The 21,392-nt window shown below is 42.0% G+C and overlaps 1 protein-coding gene across 2 annotated transcripts in view; it reads left to right on the top strand.

Moving 5' to 3' along the window:
- The window catches only part of PDE3B (phosphodiesterase 3B), a 159,691-nt gene that overhangs the window by 134,813 nt on the left and 3,486 nt on the right, over nucleotides 1–21,392 (top strand). The window contains exons 12-14 of one of the 2 annotated variants that reach the window (XM_036762473.1): nucleotides 3,094–3,293; nucleotides 8,788–8,991; nucleotides 13,568–13,729. In XM_036762473.1, coding sequence (XP_036618368.1) covers nucleotides 3,094–3,293; nucleotides 8,788–8,991; nucleotides 13,568–13,729 — 566 coding nt within the window. The remainder of the gene's footprint in view (nucleotides 1–3,093; nucleotides 3,294–8,787; nucleotides 8,992–13,567; nucleotides 13,730–21,392) is intronic. The other variant, XM_036762474.1, reaches the window with a different exon arrangement.

Here is a 21,392-nt window from a genome sequence, read left to right as displayed (position 1 = left end):
TCTTGTGTTTCTGTTGTCTGGGGTATTTGCAAAGCAAATAATTGCTCACCTAAGATTTCTTTTGCTGTTGTTAGGAATGCCTCAAGTCCATTTTAAAAAAGTGAATGTCCATATTTTTTCATTTATGATTAGGCTCATGTTGAACAGGAATGTCATTTCAGATTGTATCTTGAGCTCCTTTGCCCTTTGGGACACATTCCATTCCCTTCTGAGGTTTTTGGTGGGTGCAAAATAACCTTCTGTTATTCATATTTCTTTTTCTTTTTAAAAATATTTTAAAGCCTTTCTCCTGGTTGCTTGAAGAATTAATTATTTGTCATTAGAACTTTTCAAATTAAACCACTATGTGTCTTTAGGGTTGTAGTGTAGGGTTTTGATTTTGTTTTTCTGTAAGCAGTCTGTAGATTCTTTTAAGCTTTTTATTTTCTTTATTTTCTATATTTAGACGTTCTGGGAAGTTTTCTGGTAGTATTCCTTGCATTGTAACGTTAAGGTTTTTTGACTTGTGATGTTCTTTGGAAGGTTTTGGATCCTAATTATCTTGTCTGTCGTCAAGATCAATATATTTTGCTTTATAGAGATATGTGTTCTTTCTAAATTTGTGATTTTTGCTTCTCTTCTTCCAGATTGTCCTTTCTTTTTGTATATTTGTGTTCCCAAATAGTTGTTCTTTCTTTTCCTTCTGTGGAGACTCACAACCATGGATTCACATTTTTCTATTCTGCCAATTATTTCTGCTATGGAGGCCATTAGTTCTGCCCTCATGATTCTTTTTTGAACCATTCAGAACATCTTGCTGTGGTTCCGTGCTGTCTAGGGAATCTACAGGGTCCTCTGCCTCAATTAATTTCCTTCATTTTATGACATTTATTCAGAGATGTTTGGACTTGTTTAGATGTCCTGGTGACCATTCTTTCTTCTATTATTAATAGCTTCCCTGTTGGTTTATATACTTGTGCTCAGGGCATTTATCTGTTTTGTTTCTCCAGAGAACTTTGGTAATTTCTTTTTTCTTTTATATTCCACTATCATTAACTTTCTGACATCTAACCCTTTGATGGATGGTAGATCCTCTGGGGGCTGGGTCTCAAAGCTGTCCTTATTTCCTGTCCCAAGTGACATCTGGAGGGACACAGTTGGATATAGCTGAATACCAGTATCCTTTCCATCAGGACTGGTGCCCTCCCACCCCTGCCCCCCTTGGAAGATGCTTAAAGCCTAAGGCAGAGCACATTTTCACTTTCCAATACTTCCAAATCCTGCAAGGATTAATTGGAGAAAGTGGTGGGAGGCAGAATTACATTTTACTGCTTGTTGCCACAGAATGGCAGTGGGGAAACTGTGGCAACAACTTCTTTCTGTTGTTCGTCCTTGGTTCTCAAAGAGGACCATGACATCACCAAGGTGATGCCATGACATGCAAGTGAATTGGATTTGAGTGAGGGAGGACTGTGCAAAGTCACCAGCCTCACTTTCTCCTTCAGAATCATCTGGGTCTAGCGGCCAGATATAGATCAGGACGACTGGGGATGGCCCTGGATGGGCAGCAGTAAAGTCATTGCTGAGGGGATTGCAAAGAGCAGGCTGTGCCACTTTGCCTCTTTGTGGGGGTTGGTAGAAGAGGGGATGCTGAGTTAGGGGTCAGAGATTAGCTTTCTATGATATTAACTTATGGTATTAATTTATTTATATTACTTTTATGCAGTTAATTTATCAAGTTGTTACTTCATTAGACTTGGCGTATTAGCCTGTGGAGACACGAGTAATAATACCTCTTGCACATAATTCTTATTTTGAGAAGTTTTGAGAGTTAGAGAAGAATGGAGAAAATGTCTAGTTCTCCATCTTGTTAGTCATGTGACCTTGGCATCCTAAAAAGAGCTAAAGAAATAGGGTAGAGTGTCACTTGGGAGAGCCTTCTAATTCACAGTACTAAAGAAGGGCAAACTGACTTTGTTCCTCCATATTGTGGCTCTGTCTTTTTTTGTTGCTCATCAGCTCTGGCTTCTGGATAGTCTAGGAACACCACCATTATTCTGCCTTGTGCTACTATCATCTCTAGCACCACGTGGTTCTTCTTCTTCTGGGGCTCTGCTGATGTTTGGACCTTGCAGATACGGCAACTTCTACTCCAGGGAGCTGAGTTTGAGTCTCTGTAGTCTTCCTCTCACAGCCACTCAGCTCTTTGTTTCTATCTCTCTTTTGAATTCTCTTTTAAAGGCCAAGTCCAGGCTTGTAGCCTAGGGTTATAAGCTGGTTATGAATCAGTCCATCATCCTTAAAATGGAAATAATGAGTCAAGGAGTACTTAGGACAAAGAGAGTTCATATCCCATTAGGGGAGGCTTCTTCAATTTCAGAACAAAGGATCCCTATACTTTAGCCTGGTTAACCTGAAAGGCAAGTAGTTAATCTAATCTGCATCTTGAGACACCCTGTATAAAATATAGACCCCCATCATTAAGAAGGCAAGATTACCATGGTCAAGATATTTAATTTCTCAGTGACCCAGGCAACTTTCTGATGCTATTAAAGTGTGCGGTAGTTGCTGGTCTGCTATAATAGAGACAGTTTCTTTACCGGAAGATCCCTATACCAGTAAATTCCTAAGTCCCACCCACAAGAAAGTTGATCATGTATACTTCAGAGCTGATAACTGTTATCTGTGTCATTCATTGCATGTAGAGAATAAGATTATTTATAGGAAAATAAGGCAAGTAATCCTGAATGTGAGGAAGCTTAGAATGACAATGGGCCCTTTAGGGGTCCTTCCAGATTCTGCCTCTTCTGTGAAGCTTTCTTTAATCTCTCTTTCCTCAGGTCACATTCACATTTCATTCCAGGAGTTTATAGATCAAGTGATCAAGCTTGCTGTTCTCTTGACATATTCTGCTTTCCAATAGAGTTCTTTGTTTCTGTGTCGTACTGTCTATACTTTAAGGTCTATGTGAAGGTAGGAATTGAATCTTATTTCTCTGTATGTCCCCCAATGCCAAGCCTTCATTTTATGTAATAGGTACTTTATAAATCTTTGTTGCCTTGACTGAACTGAAAATAATGACAGCTACTTCTGCTGTTTATTTTTCCCCCCCAGAATATAGTAGTGGACTTTCTCCTATACGCATTTCATACACTTCCTCCAAAAGTTGCCCAATGACAGATCCAAACTATGGCTGTGTGGCGCTGAATATTCCTGCCTTGGAACTGATGGCTCTTTATGTGGCAGCTGCTATGCATGACTATGATCACCCAGGGCGGACAAATGCGTTTTTGGTGGCTACTGGTGATCCTCAGGTAGGAACATTTTTTAATCACAAAACTTGGAGAGGAATAGTTAAGAAACTTTTAAAAAATTAATATAATTATATAACAGAGTTAATTATCCATTTTTCCTCATTAGACCCTTCATTGATTTTTAAGGGATATTGATGTGTTATATACATCAATGTGTCCTAAAGAAATGGTCAAAAATCTCCCCTTTTGTTTGTCTAGATGGACGTAGATAGATGATTTGTGACAGACTGACATTGCTGTGAAAAAAACATTGGAGCTTTACCTGTATGATTTTGCATTTGACCGGGAACCTGAGTCTGATTCTCTATAGTCTTCCTCTTATAGTCACTTAGCTCTTTGGTTCTTCTGTCTCTTGAACTTTTTTTTATAAGCTAGGTCCAGGCATGTAGCCCAGGGTTATGAGCTGGTTCTGAATCTATTAGTTATCCTAATGTTAATGGAATAGGAAGATCTACGTGACCACATGTGTTCAGTCATGGATGTCTTGCTGCTTTGAGCTCTGCTTACAGATGTGATACATCCTAGTCACATAGAGCCCATTGGGGGAGGGACTTGCCTAAGGAGAAGCTTGCTTAGGAGGAGGCTTGCTTGTAGGAAGGCTTTCACACCTTTTGGTACTAAGTTAATTAGGCACTGAGTCATGAGGGTTGTGATGCCTTCTGGCTTTGAGAAATATATATATTCTGAGGTTGATATTTTGCTTTGGGGGCTTGCTTATGAGAAGGACCTTTTGATTCCCTGGACAAGACTCTGAATAGCCATTTTGTTAAGAGCCCCCCAACTACTCAGATGTAATGGTGCTCCACCTATCCGGTGGTATATGTAGTGGTTGTATTACTTTGATCAGACAGTTGGAGCACTGTCTGTTGATCTTTGTACTAATTTCTCTGCTTGTATTTTCTCCAAGTTCAGGGTGCTGACCTTTCCCCTGACCTAGTGGATGTAATTAAAGTACGATTGTTGACCCCCTTAAAGTTTCCTTTCCTTTAAGAAAAGTAGATCAAAGAACCTGTGCTAGCAGGTCATCCTGGGTGTGCAGGGTGCTTGCTGTTACATCCTTAAAGTAGAAATAATGGATCAAGGAGTATCCAGGACAAGGAGAGTTCATACCCAGTCAGGGAAGGCTTCGTCACTTTCAGAACATCATATGTTAGCCTGGATTTTTAAAAAGCAGGAAATGGATGAAGGAAGGATTCATCTGTCTTCTAGAAAAGCTGTTTCTAGACTGGCTGTGACTGCAGTGAAGATGAATGACTTGGCAATGACGTTGGTAGATGAGATCTCTTTTGTTTTGTTTGTTGAAACATTAGGACAAGATGCAGCCTACCTGGACCTTGGTGGAACTTTTGAACATGCCTTAGAATGTCTCTCACAGGTCTGAGGATGGTGATTGAGTATGAGAAGTCTTTAGCTATGTAGTTCGTCAGGGGCTGCTTCACATGCCAAGCACACGTGTGTGGGGACACACGGGCACTTTTAGGTGGCTGTTAATGTTAAAGTGGGAACATATTTTGGCCAAAGGTTCCTTGTCAGGCAGTGAAAAGCAATATGCCTCCACTGTCCCCCCCCACCCCCAGTTTCCCTTGCTTTTACTCTCTGCCTTTGAATCTCAGTTCTGTGGCTCTGGCAGTTTTTCCTGCCTTCCTTTCTTGTGTTGCTGTTCAGTCATTTCAGTTGTACATGACTCTTCATGTCTCCATTTGGGGTTTTCTTGGCAGAGACACTGGAGAGGCTTGCTGTTTCCTTCTCTAGCTCATTTTATAGTTGAGGAACTGAGGCAAACAGAGTTAAGTAATTTGCTCAGGGTCATTCAGCTAGTGAGTGTCTGAGGCTGGATTTGAACTCAGGAAGATGAGTCTTCCTGACTCCAAGCCAGGCACTCTATCCATTGTATCACTGCTTTAGTCTCCTTTATTCTCTTTGCTGCAATTCCTTGGACTGTCTAGACAAATCCAAAGTATGTGAGTAACCCCAGAAAAGAAGCAGCTTCAGGAGAGTTGTTTAGGAGGACTTTGGAAACGAAGAAATAGGCTGTGATTTTAGGATTGTGATTTAGGAAAACTATATAAATTAAATATCGTTTTGGTAGATTCCTCCCCATCGTACCCCAGGCATCCATAATAACTTCCATTTATAAAGCACATTCATATTTACAAAGGACTTTCCTCGTAACAACCCTGTCAGATAGCGTAAGTACTGTTGACCCCAAGACCAGTGATCTTTCTGTTGTATTATGCAAACACACACAGATATATGCATCCCTTCCAAACTAAGAAGATTCACCCTGCTATAAACAGAAAAGGGGAAGCCAGTCATTAGAGGTATCCAGCCCTCTTAGAGTCATTAGCAGTTTTGGTGAGGGGGAGGAGCAGTGGGCTCTCATCACTCCATAGGGTCAGGTGCTTGGTCAGCAGTGTGCATGGTCATATGTACATGTGCACATGTGCACACACACACACATCAAATTATGCTTCCTACTGAATAAAAGATAATCTCCAAATAACAAATAATCTGTCATTTATATTTGTATGTGGAATATTATTTTAGGTGAACATGTGGATATTAGTTTATCAGGTGTTTTTGGAATACAGAATACTTCAAATAGTAAAGACCTAACCTTAGGAAAACAATAGTAGTCCAACTTTTGTATATTGCCTGTCTGTTCAGATTTTATAGTTTTCTAGAACTTTGGTCTAAATATCATAAGAGCTTTAGTAATCTTGTTCAAAATTGCCATAGTATCTGTAAGTTCAGGGATTACTACTGTGTGAAAGTTCCTAAAGGATTGGCCAATCAACAGTCACCTCAACTGGACAATGCTGCCATACCGAGAAAAGAACATTTGGGAGGCATGAGATAATGCAAAATTTCTTAACAAAAAGCTTATTAGGTTTGGTAAATAAGAGGATTCAGTAAGAATAGCCGACATAGACATCCTGCAGACACTTGTTCATTCATCAGTATATACATGGTTTAAAGTTCCTGCGTGCTCATGTTGAAGGAGGGGTGTTGAGCACCATAGATAAGGAAAGTTTGTATAGAGCCCGTATCATCTTCTCTTGTCTACAAGGTAGATTTTTTTCCTCCAAAAAAAACCCTCCTTGCAGTAAGTCCTTTTATCCAAAAAAGCCTCATGTTGTTCAAGTCTTTTGTCCTGGCTTTACTACTCGGCTGCCTCTTTGAACTTGGGCAGAAGTTCCTTTCTTTCCCTCTCAAGGCCATAGCTTCCTCATCCATGAGATGAGAATTTTGGATGAGAGTATCTCTCAAGTCCCTTCTAAATCCTGTGATTTTTGTTTTATGCCCTATTTTTCCCATCCATTAGGTAACAATTTACCCTGGTTTATTCTTGGACATTCCTTACTGGGATAGACTCTTTAACCATATTGTGTTCTTTGAGGTTTCTAAGTATGAGGTACAGCTGTTGGCCTTTTATTAGTCAGAGATATAGAGATGATGGTCATTCACTAAGATGATCTGCATAGAGTAATATTTGACGCTTCAGTCCTTAGTTTTTCCTGTATTTACACCTTATAAGGAAATACTAAATGACTGTCAGAGCTGCGCTTTGTCCTTCTGCTTCTGCAGTGATGGTGGAGGAACAGAGGAGGGGCCGGAAACTTCATATCACCAAGCATTTATTGATAAGCATCTACTATGGGTCAAGCTCTGTGCTAAGTGATAGGGATATAAAGACAAAAACGAAGATGGTCCCTGCCCTCAAGGAGCTTATTAAGTTGTTTATAAATATTAACTTAATATAAGATCATTGTGCAATGGGATAACAAGTTGATGTGCCCTCTCAGCATCTGAGTCATACCCATATCGACATTCTCTCTGTAACTGAAACCAGGAGACAAAAATGAAGGTGGATCTGAATTGAAAGATGGTTTGTAGGCTCCTCTGGATGGGCAAATAAAAGAGTGATTTTATGTAAAAACAAATAACATTCCATGAGATTCTTAATATATGATATATAAAAAGACAAATTCTGTTGTAGAGGATGAGGAGCAAGAGAGATCCCAGGAAGACCCTCCAGATTCAGTTCACATATATTTTAATATGTAGTGACTTCAGTGCAAAGTTATGGCTGCCTTGGAAATGTGGGGAAAATGTGGCTCAGGAGTAAGAAACAAAAGGGGCCAGAGGCTTTCAGACTGCACTGAGGCCTTATGCATTTTTGTCATTAATACTTTATTCAAGAAGAGAGTCAGGAGATGCTGAATAACATAAAAAGTTGATTTTATCTTTACAGCAAATGATTGATTACAATGTGAGACTTATTTCCAAGCCAACTGTTTGCATAGTGATCATCTTATGGCACCGATCAAAATCAAGGAGAAAAAATAAAAATGAGGAAATATGGCCAGCAGTCTGCCTCACTCAGTTTTAGCCTCCAGAATGGGAAATGGATAAAAGAACATTGACAGAGAGTATCACCATTTTTTTTTTGAGTATCGCCATTTTCTAAAGAAGCTTAAACAATACAAATCAGTCACCATAACGAGGAGGTCCAAGTAGTGAAATATGGCAGTTAACATTACTGGTTTAGGATCTAAATTTGTAAATCTTATGCCAGAAGTCTCTGTGTTGGTTGGTTTTTCTGAATTGCTTTCTTTTTAATATTTATTATGAGGGAAAGTTTCTAGGTAGAAGAAGGGAGAAGGGGGTATACTCAGAAACAGATTGAATGTAAAAATGAAACATTGTTAAATCTAAGAAGAAAATTTTGCAGAGGATGGTGGAAGGTTGTGAACGTCTTAAAAAAACAGGAGGTGGCATAGCAAAGAAACAGGTAGGTTGATGAGAGAGACCTTATTAAGCTAAATTTTCATGAGAGCTTTTAATGACTATAAATAACTCTTCCCTACATTAATGATGGTGGAGCCACCACACTTGGGCTCTAACCTCACAATCCCCAGGGGCTTCATGAGGAAGCAGAAAAAACACTAACAATTATAAACCATGGAAAGGGCATCCAGAGTCATCCGTTTGTAGCCAGAGGGGTCTGTGCCGGAGATGACTCAGTTTTGAGTATGTCACTGTATAGAGCCTCAAGAGATCTGAACTAAGAGGAGGATACCAGCAAGATCCTTGGAGAAAAATCACTTGTGTTATTATTCCCTTCCTCCTTCCCCCAACGATTGAGAAAATTCCAGGAACACCTGCTTATGTTTCCATTTCTGCAAAATCTTCACGAGAGTAATCTCTATACATATCTAAATATTAATCTTGATTCAGGTAGAAGTGAACAGGTGGGCTTTTGATAGGTGGCATTCCAGAGCAGGCCACATGTTAATAGTCCCATAATTAACCAAAAGATGGGGTTAGGCTGTGTGACCTCAGAGTTCTTTGCTAGCTCTAAGATTGTTTGATTCCAAATAATGATAGCATTTTGCCATTTATCTTCTCTTGGTTTCAAAGTCTTTTAAATGTTTTATTAAAATGTAATGTCCTCTGATACCTGCTTACGTGTTTCCTTATTCCTTTTTAGGCAGTGTTGTATAATGATCGCTCTGTCCTGGAAAATCATCATGCTGCTGCTGCTTGGAACCTGTTCCTTTCTCGACCTGAATTCAACTTTCTCAGTAACCTTAATCAACCAGAATTCAAGCACTTTCGTTACTTAGTGATTGAAGCCATCCTGGCTACAGATCTCAAAAAGCATTTTGATTTCCTTGCTGATTTTAATACTAAGGTTTGTTGTATGAGTTGCTACCTAGAGTTAGAAATATTATTGTGTCATATTTTTTTAAGTAAGTTGGATTGGAAAGGAGATCCTTGATGTGTGTCTTAGTTTGTCTGTCTGTCTAGCGCTTTTGTTTTTATAGCACATCCATTTCTGAATATAACCCTTTGCTACCCATTGAGCCATCCCTTAGAACAAAGATTTGAAAATTAGTTCAGCAAGACCACCCCACATGTATCTAAAAGTATAGAAGGTTGTCAGTAGTCTATCCCTCACCTCTGTGATGGATTTTCTTAACTTGGTTGTAGGCTTAACTCTGTCCTTCCAGTTCTTAGTGTTCGTTTGCATTTTGTAGGTGTTTTTTGGCTGTGATTTTTTGGTGCTTTTCTGAAATCTTTGATATTGTTGCTAACGGCACAGTAAGTCTCTACATTCAGATATTCTAATTTGTTTAGCCATTTTTCCAGTTCTTTGCTCCCCCAGAAGCTGCTGCTTTGAATCTTGTGGTGGATATGGGACCTTTCTGTCTGTGACTTCCTTGGGGAGCGCTCCTAGCAATGGGATCTCAGAGTCAAAGGGCGTGGAAAGTGGAGTTGCTATTTTACGTAATTATCAATTGCTTTTCACAATGGTTAGATCATTTCAGAACTCTACCGACAATGTATTAATGTCTGTGTTCTGTTTCATTCGTAAATTAGAAGTCTTTTATGGGAAGGTTTCATAAGACTCAATAATAACCTTTATTACTGATCCTGCCTTGTCAAATCCCAACAACGATCTTCTTCTTTTGCTGTTATTCTTGTGCTGCTTAACAGAGCCGGAGGAAATTATTGTACTGTGCTGACTTGGCTCCCTACAAATGTGTCATAAAATCTCAGCTGTGTTGTCACTCTAGCAAGGCAGTTCATTCAGTCATTGAGTCGTGTCCAGTTCTTCGTGACCACAGCATAGCATAATGACTGGCCATTGGGTTTTCTTGGCAAAGATACTGGAGTGGGCTGCCATTTCCTTCTCCAGTGGATTGAGGCAAACAGAGGTTAAATGACTTGTCTAGGGTCGCACAGTTAGTATGTGTCTGAGGTCAGATTTGAACTCAAGTCTTCCTGGTTCCAGGCCCAGCACTGTATCTACTGAGTCACCTCCCTGCCTCGCTCTGCTTCTCCCTAATCAAATCACTTCACACTGTCCATACTGGATGTCCCAAACGTCACATCTTCTCAAGTCTACCCACCCTGTCAGCTGAAGACCAGGAGTAACAATTAACTGAGAACATTGAGGCCATTCACTGAGAGCTTCTCACTCCAAGGTACCATGCAGACATCTTCCTTCACTTTGTCTGCCTTCTCCATTGTCTCAGATGAAGGGGTGACTTTTCTCCTTGCCTAGGCCTGCTCCTTTCTGTCTTTGATCTTCTCTTCTCTTGTGTTCTCCATCATATTGACCCCATCTCCTCTCAGTCTCTCTCTGTCTGTTGTCTCCTTCCCAGCTACATAGAAACACACTCACGTCTCCTCAGTAGTTGAAACCCTTAATTGATCTGACCGTTCCCTCTAGAGATTGTCCTATATCTCTCCTCCCCTTTGTGGCTAAATTCCTTGAGAAAGCTGTCTACAGCAGGTGTCTTGTCTTATTCTCTTTTAAACCCTCTCTAACATTGCTTCTGATTCTACCGTTCAACTGAAATTGCAGTCTTCAGAGTTACTAAAGGCTTTTTCTCAGTCTCTCCATCTTCCTTGACTTCTCTGCAGCCTTTAACATTGTCGATCATCTCTTCCTTCTGGGTACACTCTTTCCTTTGGGTTTTCCTGATCTTGTACTTTCTTGGTTCTTCTCCTACGGATCCTCATGTGGGTCATGCCCACTAACCATAAGTATCCCCACAGCTCTGTCATTGGCCCTCTTCTCCTTCTGGTGATCTTCATCAGCTTCCATGGGTTCACTTACCACCTCTATGCAGGTGATTCCCACATCTATTTATCTAGCCCTACTTCAACTCCTGATCTTATCCCTGGCCACTTGCCTTTTGGACAGTTCAAACCTGATGCCCCATAGGCACATCCAATTTAACATGTCCAAAAACACCACTCATTATCTTTCCTGCCTAAACCTCTCCCCTTCCCAGCTTCCCTGTCACTGTTAGGGGTGCCACCATCCTTCCAGTCATCAAGGCTTACAAGCTACATGTCATTTGTGACTCCTCTCTCTCACTCACCCTCTATTTCCAATTAATTAACAGATTCTGTCATTTATGTCTTTGCAGCATCTCTCAGAAAAGTCCCTTTTTCCGCTCATGCAGCAATCACTTTAGTTCACTCTCATCCCCTCTCACCAAGATTGCTATCTCAGTAACCTTTTAACTCATCCCCCTACCTCAAAAATCCCCTCTCTCCACTCCATTTTCTACTCATCTGCCAGAGTTACTTTTCAAACATGAAGCTCTGACCATGTTACTTCAGTAGTTCCTTGTTACCTCTGGGATCAGATAGTCCTTTGTTGGCCTTTCTTCAGGATTAGCACAGTTCCTGGCACATAGTAAAGATTTAATAAGTGCTTTTTGACTGACTTGGTCATTAATTACATAATTTTTGGTGAATGCTGTCCTTAGGTTAGGATGAAGATTGAAACGTCCTTCCATGTATGGCTCTGTGTGTATTAAAGGCTCTGTAGTAGCATAGAGATATTCCTGAAAGGGGCCATCTCTGGTTCTGCCCAGTACTCCAAGTTCCTCCCTGTCATCTCCAAATCTCACCCTCAGCATCCTCCTCAGAACTCACCTTCTTGCTGTTTGGGCAGCAGGAAGATACTGTGTTTTTTTCTTGGTGCACAGATTAAATAAAACTCTTATGACATAAATAAGCTGAGACTCTCTTACTCATGGCTCCTGGGTGGAGGAGTGCTGGCCTGGCACCCCATGGGAACTCCTCTCTGAACTGTTGTTGTTTTAGAACAATGTAAACGGAAAGAACTATGGTAACAACAGAAGCTGAGTACTGTATGATTCTAAAGACCAAGCTCGGCCCCAGAGATGAGATGAAAAAAGGCATCGCTTCCTTTTCTTGGGCAAAGGTGGGCCCAGGCTGTGGTTGTGGACTATTTTGTATGTGGTTAATGTCTAGCTTACTTCTATTGAACTGCTTTTTTTCTCTTTCTTTTAAAATTTTTATTCCCACGTGTGGTCCTCTGGGTAGAGAAGGAGGAGGGAGATAATTGGAAATGAATGTGATAAAAATGCCAATAAATTTTGTTAAGAAAAAAAGAAACTAAATTGTTATGTCAGATGGTAGGAAAGATTTTGGACTAGATAGGACTGGCGCTAGTCCAGTGGCCTCTTCTTACAGATGGAGACTCCGAGGCCCATAGACGTGGAATGGCTTGCTCAGGCTCCTCCACTTGGCCCTGGGTTTAGGTCATTCCAGTCCTCGGATCCCAGATCAAATGGCCTCTCCACTGTCCCAGTCTGCCATGTCATTGTTACAAAATCCAGAGAGTGAGATTCCCCAAAAGTACTCTTATTTTTTGGTAGTTATCTCATTTTTCTCATCTTTTTGTTAGTATTCAGATAGAAACGGTCCAAGGACTAGCTGCCACCCTGCCATTATTCTTTTGTATCTGGTGTCTTTTTATTTTAACTAATCTTATAAATTATATAAAAACTTAGAACCAGAGAATCTCAGTAGTGGAAGGAGGGATGTTAGTGATCATTAAATTCAAACTTCCTATTTCATTGGGCCTCAGTATAACTGCAGCCCAAAGAGTGACTTGCCTGGTGTTTCCCAGGTGGTCAGTAGCAGTTCCTGACATATTCTGGCCATGACCCTGGATGGATTACTTCTTGGGACATAGGCCCTGAGTTATTGAGGACATCTGGAGCTGTGCTTGTAGTGAGAGATCCTCATCAGGGAGTTACTATTCCAGTAGAATCCCAGGTCCAGGCCCTGGGCTAGTGAGAAGGGAAGGGATTTGTTCATGGTCACCCAGCCTGACACAGTGTCACACGTGGGCCTGGAACTTAGAGCCTCTAGCCTATCAGGCTGACTTTGTCCACTCTGCAGCACTGCCTGTTACTATCATTATGTGTGGTAGTTATAAATATAATGGAGAGGAAGTGCAGCCTTGTGGATAGAGAGCTGGTCTCCAAGCCAGCCTGGCTTCACATCTTGCTTGCTTGCTTGTGTATGAGCCAGGTGGTCCTAGGCAAGTCACTTAACTGTGTGTTCAACCTCCAAGACTTTCCGCTGCCAAGAGGGTGCTGACCTGCCTTTGTAGAAGGGGGTTCTTCGTGTCTCTTAGTAAAATCCCGGGTCTGGGCCCTACTCCAACTCAAATTATTATTTATTGCTAAGCATGGTTATTGATCTCTTTAGCTTGACAGAACTACTTGGGGAAGTTTGCTTTCTTGAGGGACAAAAAACTGTCGCATCACCTCAGAGGACAGGAAATGTCATTGGAGCCTCAGAGGCCTTGGCCTAAGTGCTTGTTAAGAACTTAAGGAAATGACTCTCTCATTTGGATGAGAGTCACAGTCAGGCTTAGTGGGCAGCAGTGACATGTGAAGCTTACACAATCCTTCTCTTTCCTCCAATAGGCCAATGATGTGAACAGTCCTGGCATACAGTGGAATAGTGAAGATGACCGGCTCCTCGTGTGTCAAGTGTGCATTAAATTGGCAGATATAAATGGTCCGGCAAAAGCTCAAGACTTGCACGTGAGGTGGACAGAAGGTATTGTCAGTGAGTTTTATGACCAGGTGAGTCCAGATGTAAGAGGGGGTGCCTGGAAAAGTAGCTGTCACAGCATATGCTTCTTCAGGAAGGATGTCATGTTGGGTGTTTGGACTCAGGGGAGGAAAGGGAAGCCTTCAGGTTCCCATTCTCCTTTCCAAGCCCATTTGGCTTTTACCAGTAGAAATGAGAACAAGAAATCAGTTCCCATTACCCAAGGCTAGTTTGAGTCTGGTCCTGTCCAGAGGTGAGGCGAGTCTAGCTTACAGGAGCGAATAAATAAGAAAGCATTTTTAAAGCATGCATGCTGTGTGTGCTAAGCAGTGTCCTAAGAGATGAGGATACAGATAGAAAAGGAGAGACCATCTCTTCTTCCAGGGGGATCCCACTCTTACTTGGGGTGGGGAGCAGCCCATCCAAGTGAGCTCAGGCTCAGGGCAGTTGTAAAGGTCTGGAAAGCCTGTGGGCACAACATCTGGCAAAGCCCATAAGGTCCTCGGGCGGCAGCAGAAGATCAGGGAACTGTTCCTGGGGGTCTTCCATCTTCCTAGAAGGAATAGTTGGTGCTTCCCCCCACCTCATCCAAGCTATGTGAGCAGTCAAGTGTCCTGGTGGCCCAGGCCAAGAATAGGGGGAAGATAAAGGAGAGGGGTAGTCAAAGTACTGTGCTCTCAGATGACTGCTGGGCAAGATTTTACAATTCATTAGAAATCCTTTAGTCTCCCCCCTCCACACCTTTTCCAGATGGAAAACTGAGGTTAAATCACTTTACATGAAATAACTCAGCTAGTAAGTGGCAAAGCTAGAGTGAAACCCAGGCCCTGTGACTCGAATCCCAGCATTTCCCCTTCGGCTCACTGCCTTGGGAGATGAACGGCTGAGAGCCAGGGTGGGGGCCTTTCCAGGACATGCTGCTTTTTTCTTCTTGTATGGGCCTAAGAGCGTGACAGATTTAGAGCTGGCAGGGACTTTGGCGGTCATGAAGTCCAGCCCCCTTATTTATAGATGAGGAATCGGAGACCGACAGAGGGGTCGGGCTTGTTAATCTTCACCCAATTAATAAATGCCTGAGGCAGGATTTGAACCCAGGCTTTTCTGTCTACTACACCGTGCTGCCTGGTCTCTTATTCTTTCTGCATTTATCTTTCTGTTTTTTGTCTTCTAAAGTTTCGCCTTTAAAAACCCTGTCTCTGCTGCATACACAGCCGTGATCCCTGGTGCTCACTCCTCAGCTTCCTGGGAAAGGAGAGAAGGGCCCAAGAACACTGAGTATGAGCCTGTAGAGCTTCTTGCTTGCTAGCCAACTCTTGGTCAGAGGCCACTGGGCCCAGAGTCAGGCACAGCATCAAGCAGGGGCAGTGAGATCAAATAGCCTCTTCCCTCCAGAATGCTGTTTCTCCTAAACAGAGGTGAAGCTTCTAGGACACTAAATGGTTGGAGTTAGGATCCTAGTAGTGGCGATAGGATTATGCTTATCTATCCGCAGTCTCTTTCCTGGGGGGCACACGGATACCAAGAGCATTCATTTGCAAGATTGTTGCATTTTGAATCTGTGGCAGGTGGACCCAGCAAAGCCAGCTGAACCCAGGGGCATCCACTTCAACCAATAAGCCACAGATAATCATGTTCACTATTTTATTTCTAGGTTGTTCATAAAACCGTTTCAGTTCTAATGCTCTCTCCTGAATTTCTGGTTGCTCTCCCTGATTTGGTTCTCTCTCCAATCCATTCTCCACTCAATCTTCTTAAGGCACAGGTCTGACCGTGTCACCGACTCCCATCCCCCATTCAGTACTTCTCTTTAGCGTTCAGAGCTCTTCATAACTTGGCCCCCTTCCTGCCTTTCCAGTCTTCTTATCCCTTATTTCCACATGCTTTGTGATCAGAGTGTGATCATGAATCATTAATGGCATTGGCCTCCTCACTGTCACTTGAATAAGACTCTCCATCTCCCAACTCTAAGCATTTTCTCTGGCTGTCTCTTGTGCATGGAGCTCTCCCCATCATCTTTTCTGTCTCCTGGCTTCCTTCTAGTCCCAGCAAAGATCTCACCTTTTACAAGAAGCCTTTCCTGATCCTCCATAATGCCTATGCCTTCCCTTTGTTGATTCGCTCCAACTTGTTTTGTCTAGATCCAATTTGTACTTAGTTGTCTTCATGTTGTCTCTCCCATTAGACTGGGAGCTCCTTGAGAGCAAGGCTGTCTTTTGCCTTTCTTGGTAGTGCTTACTGCAGTGCTTGGAACATTGTAGGTGCTTAATAAAAATGCTTGTTGACTGATTTGTTGACCACATTTGGCAAAGGCCATATACAATATTGTAGAAGAATTGTGCTAACATCTGATTTTCAGGTTTACATAACTCATTATTGAATTTGGATATCGGTACACTTGAAGACCTTTCCCACATTATCCTGGCTGAATGTAAGCTCATTAGCTCAATGGAGAATGTCTGGAAGATGATATTCAGGTCTTTCAGTAGATAATCCCCTTTAACTTCAGAACTAATTATCATCAGTGGAGTGAGTGATTGGATGTTTGTTTTTGTTGCCTGGAACCTAGTAGGTGCTTAATAAGCATTGACTGGCTGTCCTGAGCTCTTAACCTGCCCTGTATGGTGGGGTTGTGAGAGCTTCACAGAGAGAATTTATAACTATTAGCTCAAAAGTATTTGAAATCCATATAAGTGATCCTTTCAAAGCATATCCCATATCCCAGGTATATTTTATTCTGTGTCCATAATTGTAGGGCTTATACCATGAACATATACAGTAGACTTTTCTGGGGACAACCTTGCTTGGATGATGCTACTTTTGATGACTTTGTCACTGGGTTTCACTCAGTGTTTAAGCAAAGGTGATGACTCTTTCTGTAAATCTATTTTTTTTCTCTTAACAATTATTTTATTATTTAACATTTTAGTTTTCAACATTGATTTCCACAAGATTTCGAGTTACAAATTTTCTTCCCATTTCTACCCTCCCCCCACTCCAAGATGGCATATATTCTGATTGCCCTGTTCCCAAGTCAGCTCTCCCTTCTGTCACCCCACTCCCCCCCATCCCCTTTCCCCTTACTTTCTTGTAGGGCATGATAGATTTCTGTGCCCCAGTCCCTATATATCTTATTTCTTAGTTGCATGCAAAGACAACTTTTTTTTGAGCATCTGCTTTTAAAACTTTGAGTTCCAAATTCTCTCCCCTCTTCCCTTTCCACCCACCCTTCCCAAGAAGGCAAGCAATTCAACATAAGCCACACATGTATCATTATGTAAAACACTTCCACAATACTCATGTTGTGAAAGATTAACTATATTTCCCTCTATCCTATCCTGTCCTCCTTTATTCAAATTTCTCCCTTGACCCTGTCCCTTTTCAAAGTGTTTGCTTTTGATTATCTCCTCCCCCTATCTTCCCTCCCTTCTATCATCCCCCCCTTATATCCCCATCCCCCCTACTTTCCGGTGGGGTAAGATACCCAATTGAGTGTGTATGTTATTCTCTCCTCAAGTCAGATCCGATGAGAGCAAGATTCACTCATTCCCCCTCACCTGCCCCCTCTTCCCTTCCCACAGAACTGCTTTTTCTTGCCACTTTTATGTGAGATAATTTACCCCATTCTATCTCTCCCTTTCTCCCTCCCTCAATATATTCCTCTCTCATCCCTTAATTTAATTTTATTTTTTTAGATATCTTTGCTTCATATTCAACTCACCATGTGGCTCTCTGTCTATATATACGTATATTCCCTTCAACTACCCTAATACTGAGAAAGGGCTCATGAATTACACACATCATCTTTCCATGTAGGAATATAAACAAAACAGTTCAACTTTAGTAAGTCCCTTATGATTTCTCTTTCTTCTTTGCCTTTTCATGCTTCTCTTGATTCTTGTGTTTGCAAGTAAAATTTTCTATTCAGCTCTGGTCTTTTCACTGAGAAAGCTTGAAAGTCCTCTATTTTATTGAAAGTCCATATTTTGCCTTGGAGCATTATACTCAGTTTTGCTGGGTAGATGATTCTTGGTTTTAATCCTAGCTCCACTGACCTCCGGAATATCATATTCCAAACCCTTTGGTCCCTTAATGTAGAAGCTGCTAGATCTTGTGTTATTCTGATTGTTTTTCCACAATACTCAAATTGTTCCTTTCTGGCTGCTTGCAGTATTTTCTCCTTGACTTGAGAGCTCTGGAATTTGGTGACAATATTCCTAGGAGTTTTCTTTTTGGGATCTTTTTCAAGAAGTGGTCAGTGGATTCTTTCAATTTCTATTTTACCCTCTGGCTCTAGAATATCAGAACAGTTTTCCTTGATAATTTCTTGAAAGATGATGTCTAGGCTCTTTTTTCAGGAAGTCCAATAATTTTTAAATGATCTCTCCTGGATCTATTCTCCAGGTCAGTGGTTTTTCCAAGGAGATATTTCACATTGTCTTCCATTTTTTCATTCCTTTGGTTCTGTTTTATAATATCTTGATTTCTCATAAAGCCACTAGCTTCCATTTGCTCCAATCTAATTTTTGAGGTGGTGTTTTCTTCAGTGTTCTTTTGGACCTCCTTTTCCATTTGGCTAATTCTGCCTTTTAAGGCATTCTTCTCCTCATTGGCTTTTTGGAGCTCTTTTGCCATTTGGGTTAGTCTATTTTTTAAGGTGTTATTTTTTTCAGTATTTTTTGGGTCTCCTTTAGCAAGTCATTGACTTGTTTTTAATGATTTTCTTGCATCACTCTCATTCCTCTTCCCAGTTTTTCATCTACTTCTCTTACTTGCCTTTCCAAATCCTTTTTGAGCTCTTCCATGGTCTGAGACCAATTCCTATTTTTCTTGGAGGCTTTTGATGTAGGCTCTTTGACTTTGTTGACTTCTTCTGGCTGTATGTTTTGATCTTCTTTGTCACCGAAACAAGATTCTAGAGTCTGAGTCTGAGCCTGCATCTTTTTTCGATGCCTGGCCATGTTCCCAGCCAACTACTTCACCTTTGAGATTTTTGTCAGTGTATGACTGCTTGTAGAGTAGAGAGTGCTTTGTCCCAAGCTTCAGGGGCTGCACTGCTGTTTTCAGAGCTCCTTTTACACAGCAAACTCTGCCACACCAGCATTCCTCCTCCCCCAAGAACTGCCAACCAGGATTGAGACCCAGATCCAAGGAGGGCAAAGCAAGCCCTGCATTCCCGCTCTGGTCTGCCGCTTGATTCCTCCCACCGTGTGAGCCAGGGACTCCGGAAGCAGCTGACGCTGGAGCTCCACTGCCACACCACCTCTGCCACCTCCAGCTCTAACCTGCTCCGTGGTCTTTGGCGTTTGTGGGTTGAGAAGTCTGGTAACTGCCACAGCTCAATGATTCATGGCCCTAAGGTCTGCTCTGGGCCAACTCCCAGTCTATTCTGTCCTGGCATGGCCCACACTGGGCTGCACTCTGCTCCCAGCACTGTGCTATAAACCCTTCCCAGCAGCCATTCAGGCCATCCTGGGCTGGAGACCTGCTTCCCTCTGCTATTTCGTGGGTTATGCAGCTCTAGAATTGGTTCAGAGCCATTTTTACAGGTTTTTGGAGACATTTGGGGGAAAGCTTAAGCAAGTCCCTGCTTTCCAGCTCCCATCTTGGTTCTGCCCTGCCCTTCCCCCTCCATCCCCCCCCCGCCCCGCCCCCTCCTGAAAATCTCTTTTTAAGACAATGTGAGGGTACTTTCCCCTGTTGTGCATTTAGCTTCTTCCCCTCACATACAGTTGCTAGCTTACAAAGAAATGATGAGATAGCATACAAAGTACCCTGAAGTGCTTCTTACCCTTCATCCCATTCAGGCCTTGCCTTTTGTCTGCAGATTACTTTGGACGTCACAAATTCAAGCATGTCAAAGAAAAAACTATGCATGTTGGTTTTCTTTTGACATCCATGGATTTTCTCTTCCAAGCAGGCTTAGCTACAGTGTTATCACTTGAGCAGAGCCCTCTTGAGGATTTCTACTTAGTCACTGTTCTTAATTCCAAAGAATTCCCACTACTTTTTCCTGCAGAAAATCTCTTAAATCGTCCTCTCTTCATCATCCCTAGTGGAACAATCTAGGATTCAGGAGACTATAGGAGCAGAGCATCTGATACATTCCTTCTTGTTATCTATTCCCAACACTGTCCACGAGAGCTGGACCCACTCCCCCATTTTACAGTTAGGAAGGTGAGGCCCTGAGAGGGGTCACAATGGTGATATAGCCAGGATTCAAACTCAAGCACATTAGCAACCCCTCTGTGACTTGAAGTTGTAGCTGCCTGGGCCAGACATTAAGTGACTACTCACCCATTGTCCTACAGCTAGAATGTCACTGCTTTCTGTACATTACACTACACAGCCTAGCCTGTATAAAATATCTAAAAATGTAAAAAATCATAATCCTTACACTGGCGGAATTCTCTTTAGGGATGCATAAGTTACAGGATGATATGAAGCTAGGATTAATTCTAGTATCATCATAATAATGTGATGTAGTGGAAAGAACACTGGCTTGAATCCTGGTTATATCACCTCTCTCGGCCCTCACCTGCCTATCTGTGAAATGAGGGAGCTGGTCTAGCTCTTGTGGATAGAGTTGGGAATAGATAAGAAGCTTGGAGGCTCTTACCTCTCATAACCCGTGATCTTGGGAGAGCCACAGCCCTTCCAGGCCTCAAGCTTTGGTCAAGTGGAGATAACTCTATTGGTCTCTTTGGATGGATCAAATATATGTGAAAGTCCTTGGCCAAGTTCAAGTCTGGGTTCTCCCTCCAATTTGCTTTGACTTTGAATAAGTGACTTTCCCTCTCTCCTCATATATGTGTAACAGGACTTTGTTCTGTCCTGTTCTACAAAGAAATCATTGTCCTGGGATTACATTTTACTTAGACTTTCACAATTTTGTCCTCATCTTCCTCCTTTCCAGTACTGTGCCCTCTTTGATGCTGTCCTGGTAGTTGTGTTAGGTCAGTGCTTACCCTCCGCTTTGTCCTGACTCTGACAGGGTCTTTTTGTTGTATGGTGCAGGATGTTATCCTGTGCTTCATAAACCTGACAATGTATTTTCATAAAATGCTGTAATTTTATTTTTGAATGGTACCCTCACAGGTCACCTAGTACATAGTTTACTTAAAATGGAGTCCTTTTTATCTCCTATGCATCCCATACTATCCTACATCCATTTAGCTTCTGCTTGAAGACCTCCAGGAATAGGGAGTTCACTCCCTCAGGAAGCAGACTAGGATTAGAAAGCACTTCTTGACACGCCACTGAAAACTGCCTTTTTATAACTTCTGTTTATCCTAACTCCTCCTCTAGAGACCAACAGAACTGTCTTGTCAGCCCCAAATTTTCTGAGCATAGGGCAAAAGCAATTCATTGAAGGTTCAAGGATTTACAAATGATTGTTCTCTTTCTTTTTTTGAAAGTATTGTCTTTCAATGAAAAAATAAATACAAAAGTCTTAATGTTGTAAGAGATAAGCTTCCTATGCTCCACAAAGCACCTTCTTAAAGTGGGGGAAAGATGACCCCCAAATGGGCAACATTCCAAATTGCCCGTCAGAGGAGCCGGTCCAGACTGCCCTGCAGTGACACCATCATCAGGGCCTAATACCTGCTTTGTGGACCAGGGCAAGGCATGCGTATTGTCGTTAGCTGCTGGCCTCTGAGAGCGAGTGGGTTTGAGGAGGGAGGGAATTCATCCCTC

This window comes from Trichosurus vulpecula, chromosome 6 (genome assembly GCF_011100635.1).
Source record: "Trichosurus vulpecula isolate mTriVul1 chromosome 6, mTriVul1.pri, whole genome shotgun sequence".
Lineage (NCBI taxonomy): Eukaryota > Metazoa > Chordata > Mammalia > Diprotodontia > Phalangeridae > Trichosurus > Trichosurus vulpecula.
Note: the sequence above shows the minus strand (reverse complement) of the source record. Positions and strands in the feature narration are given on the sequence as shown.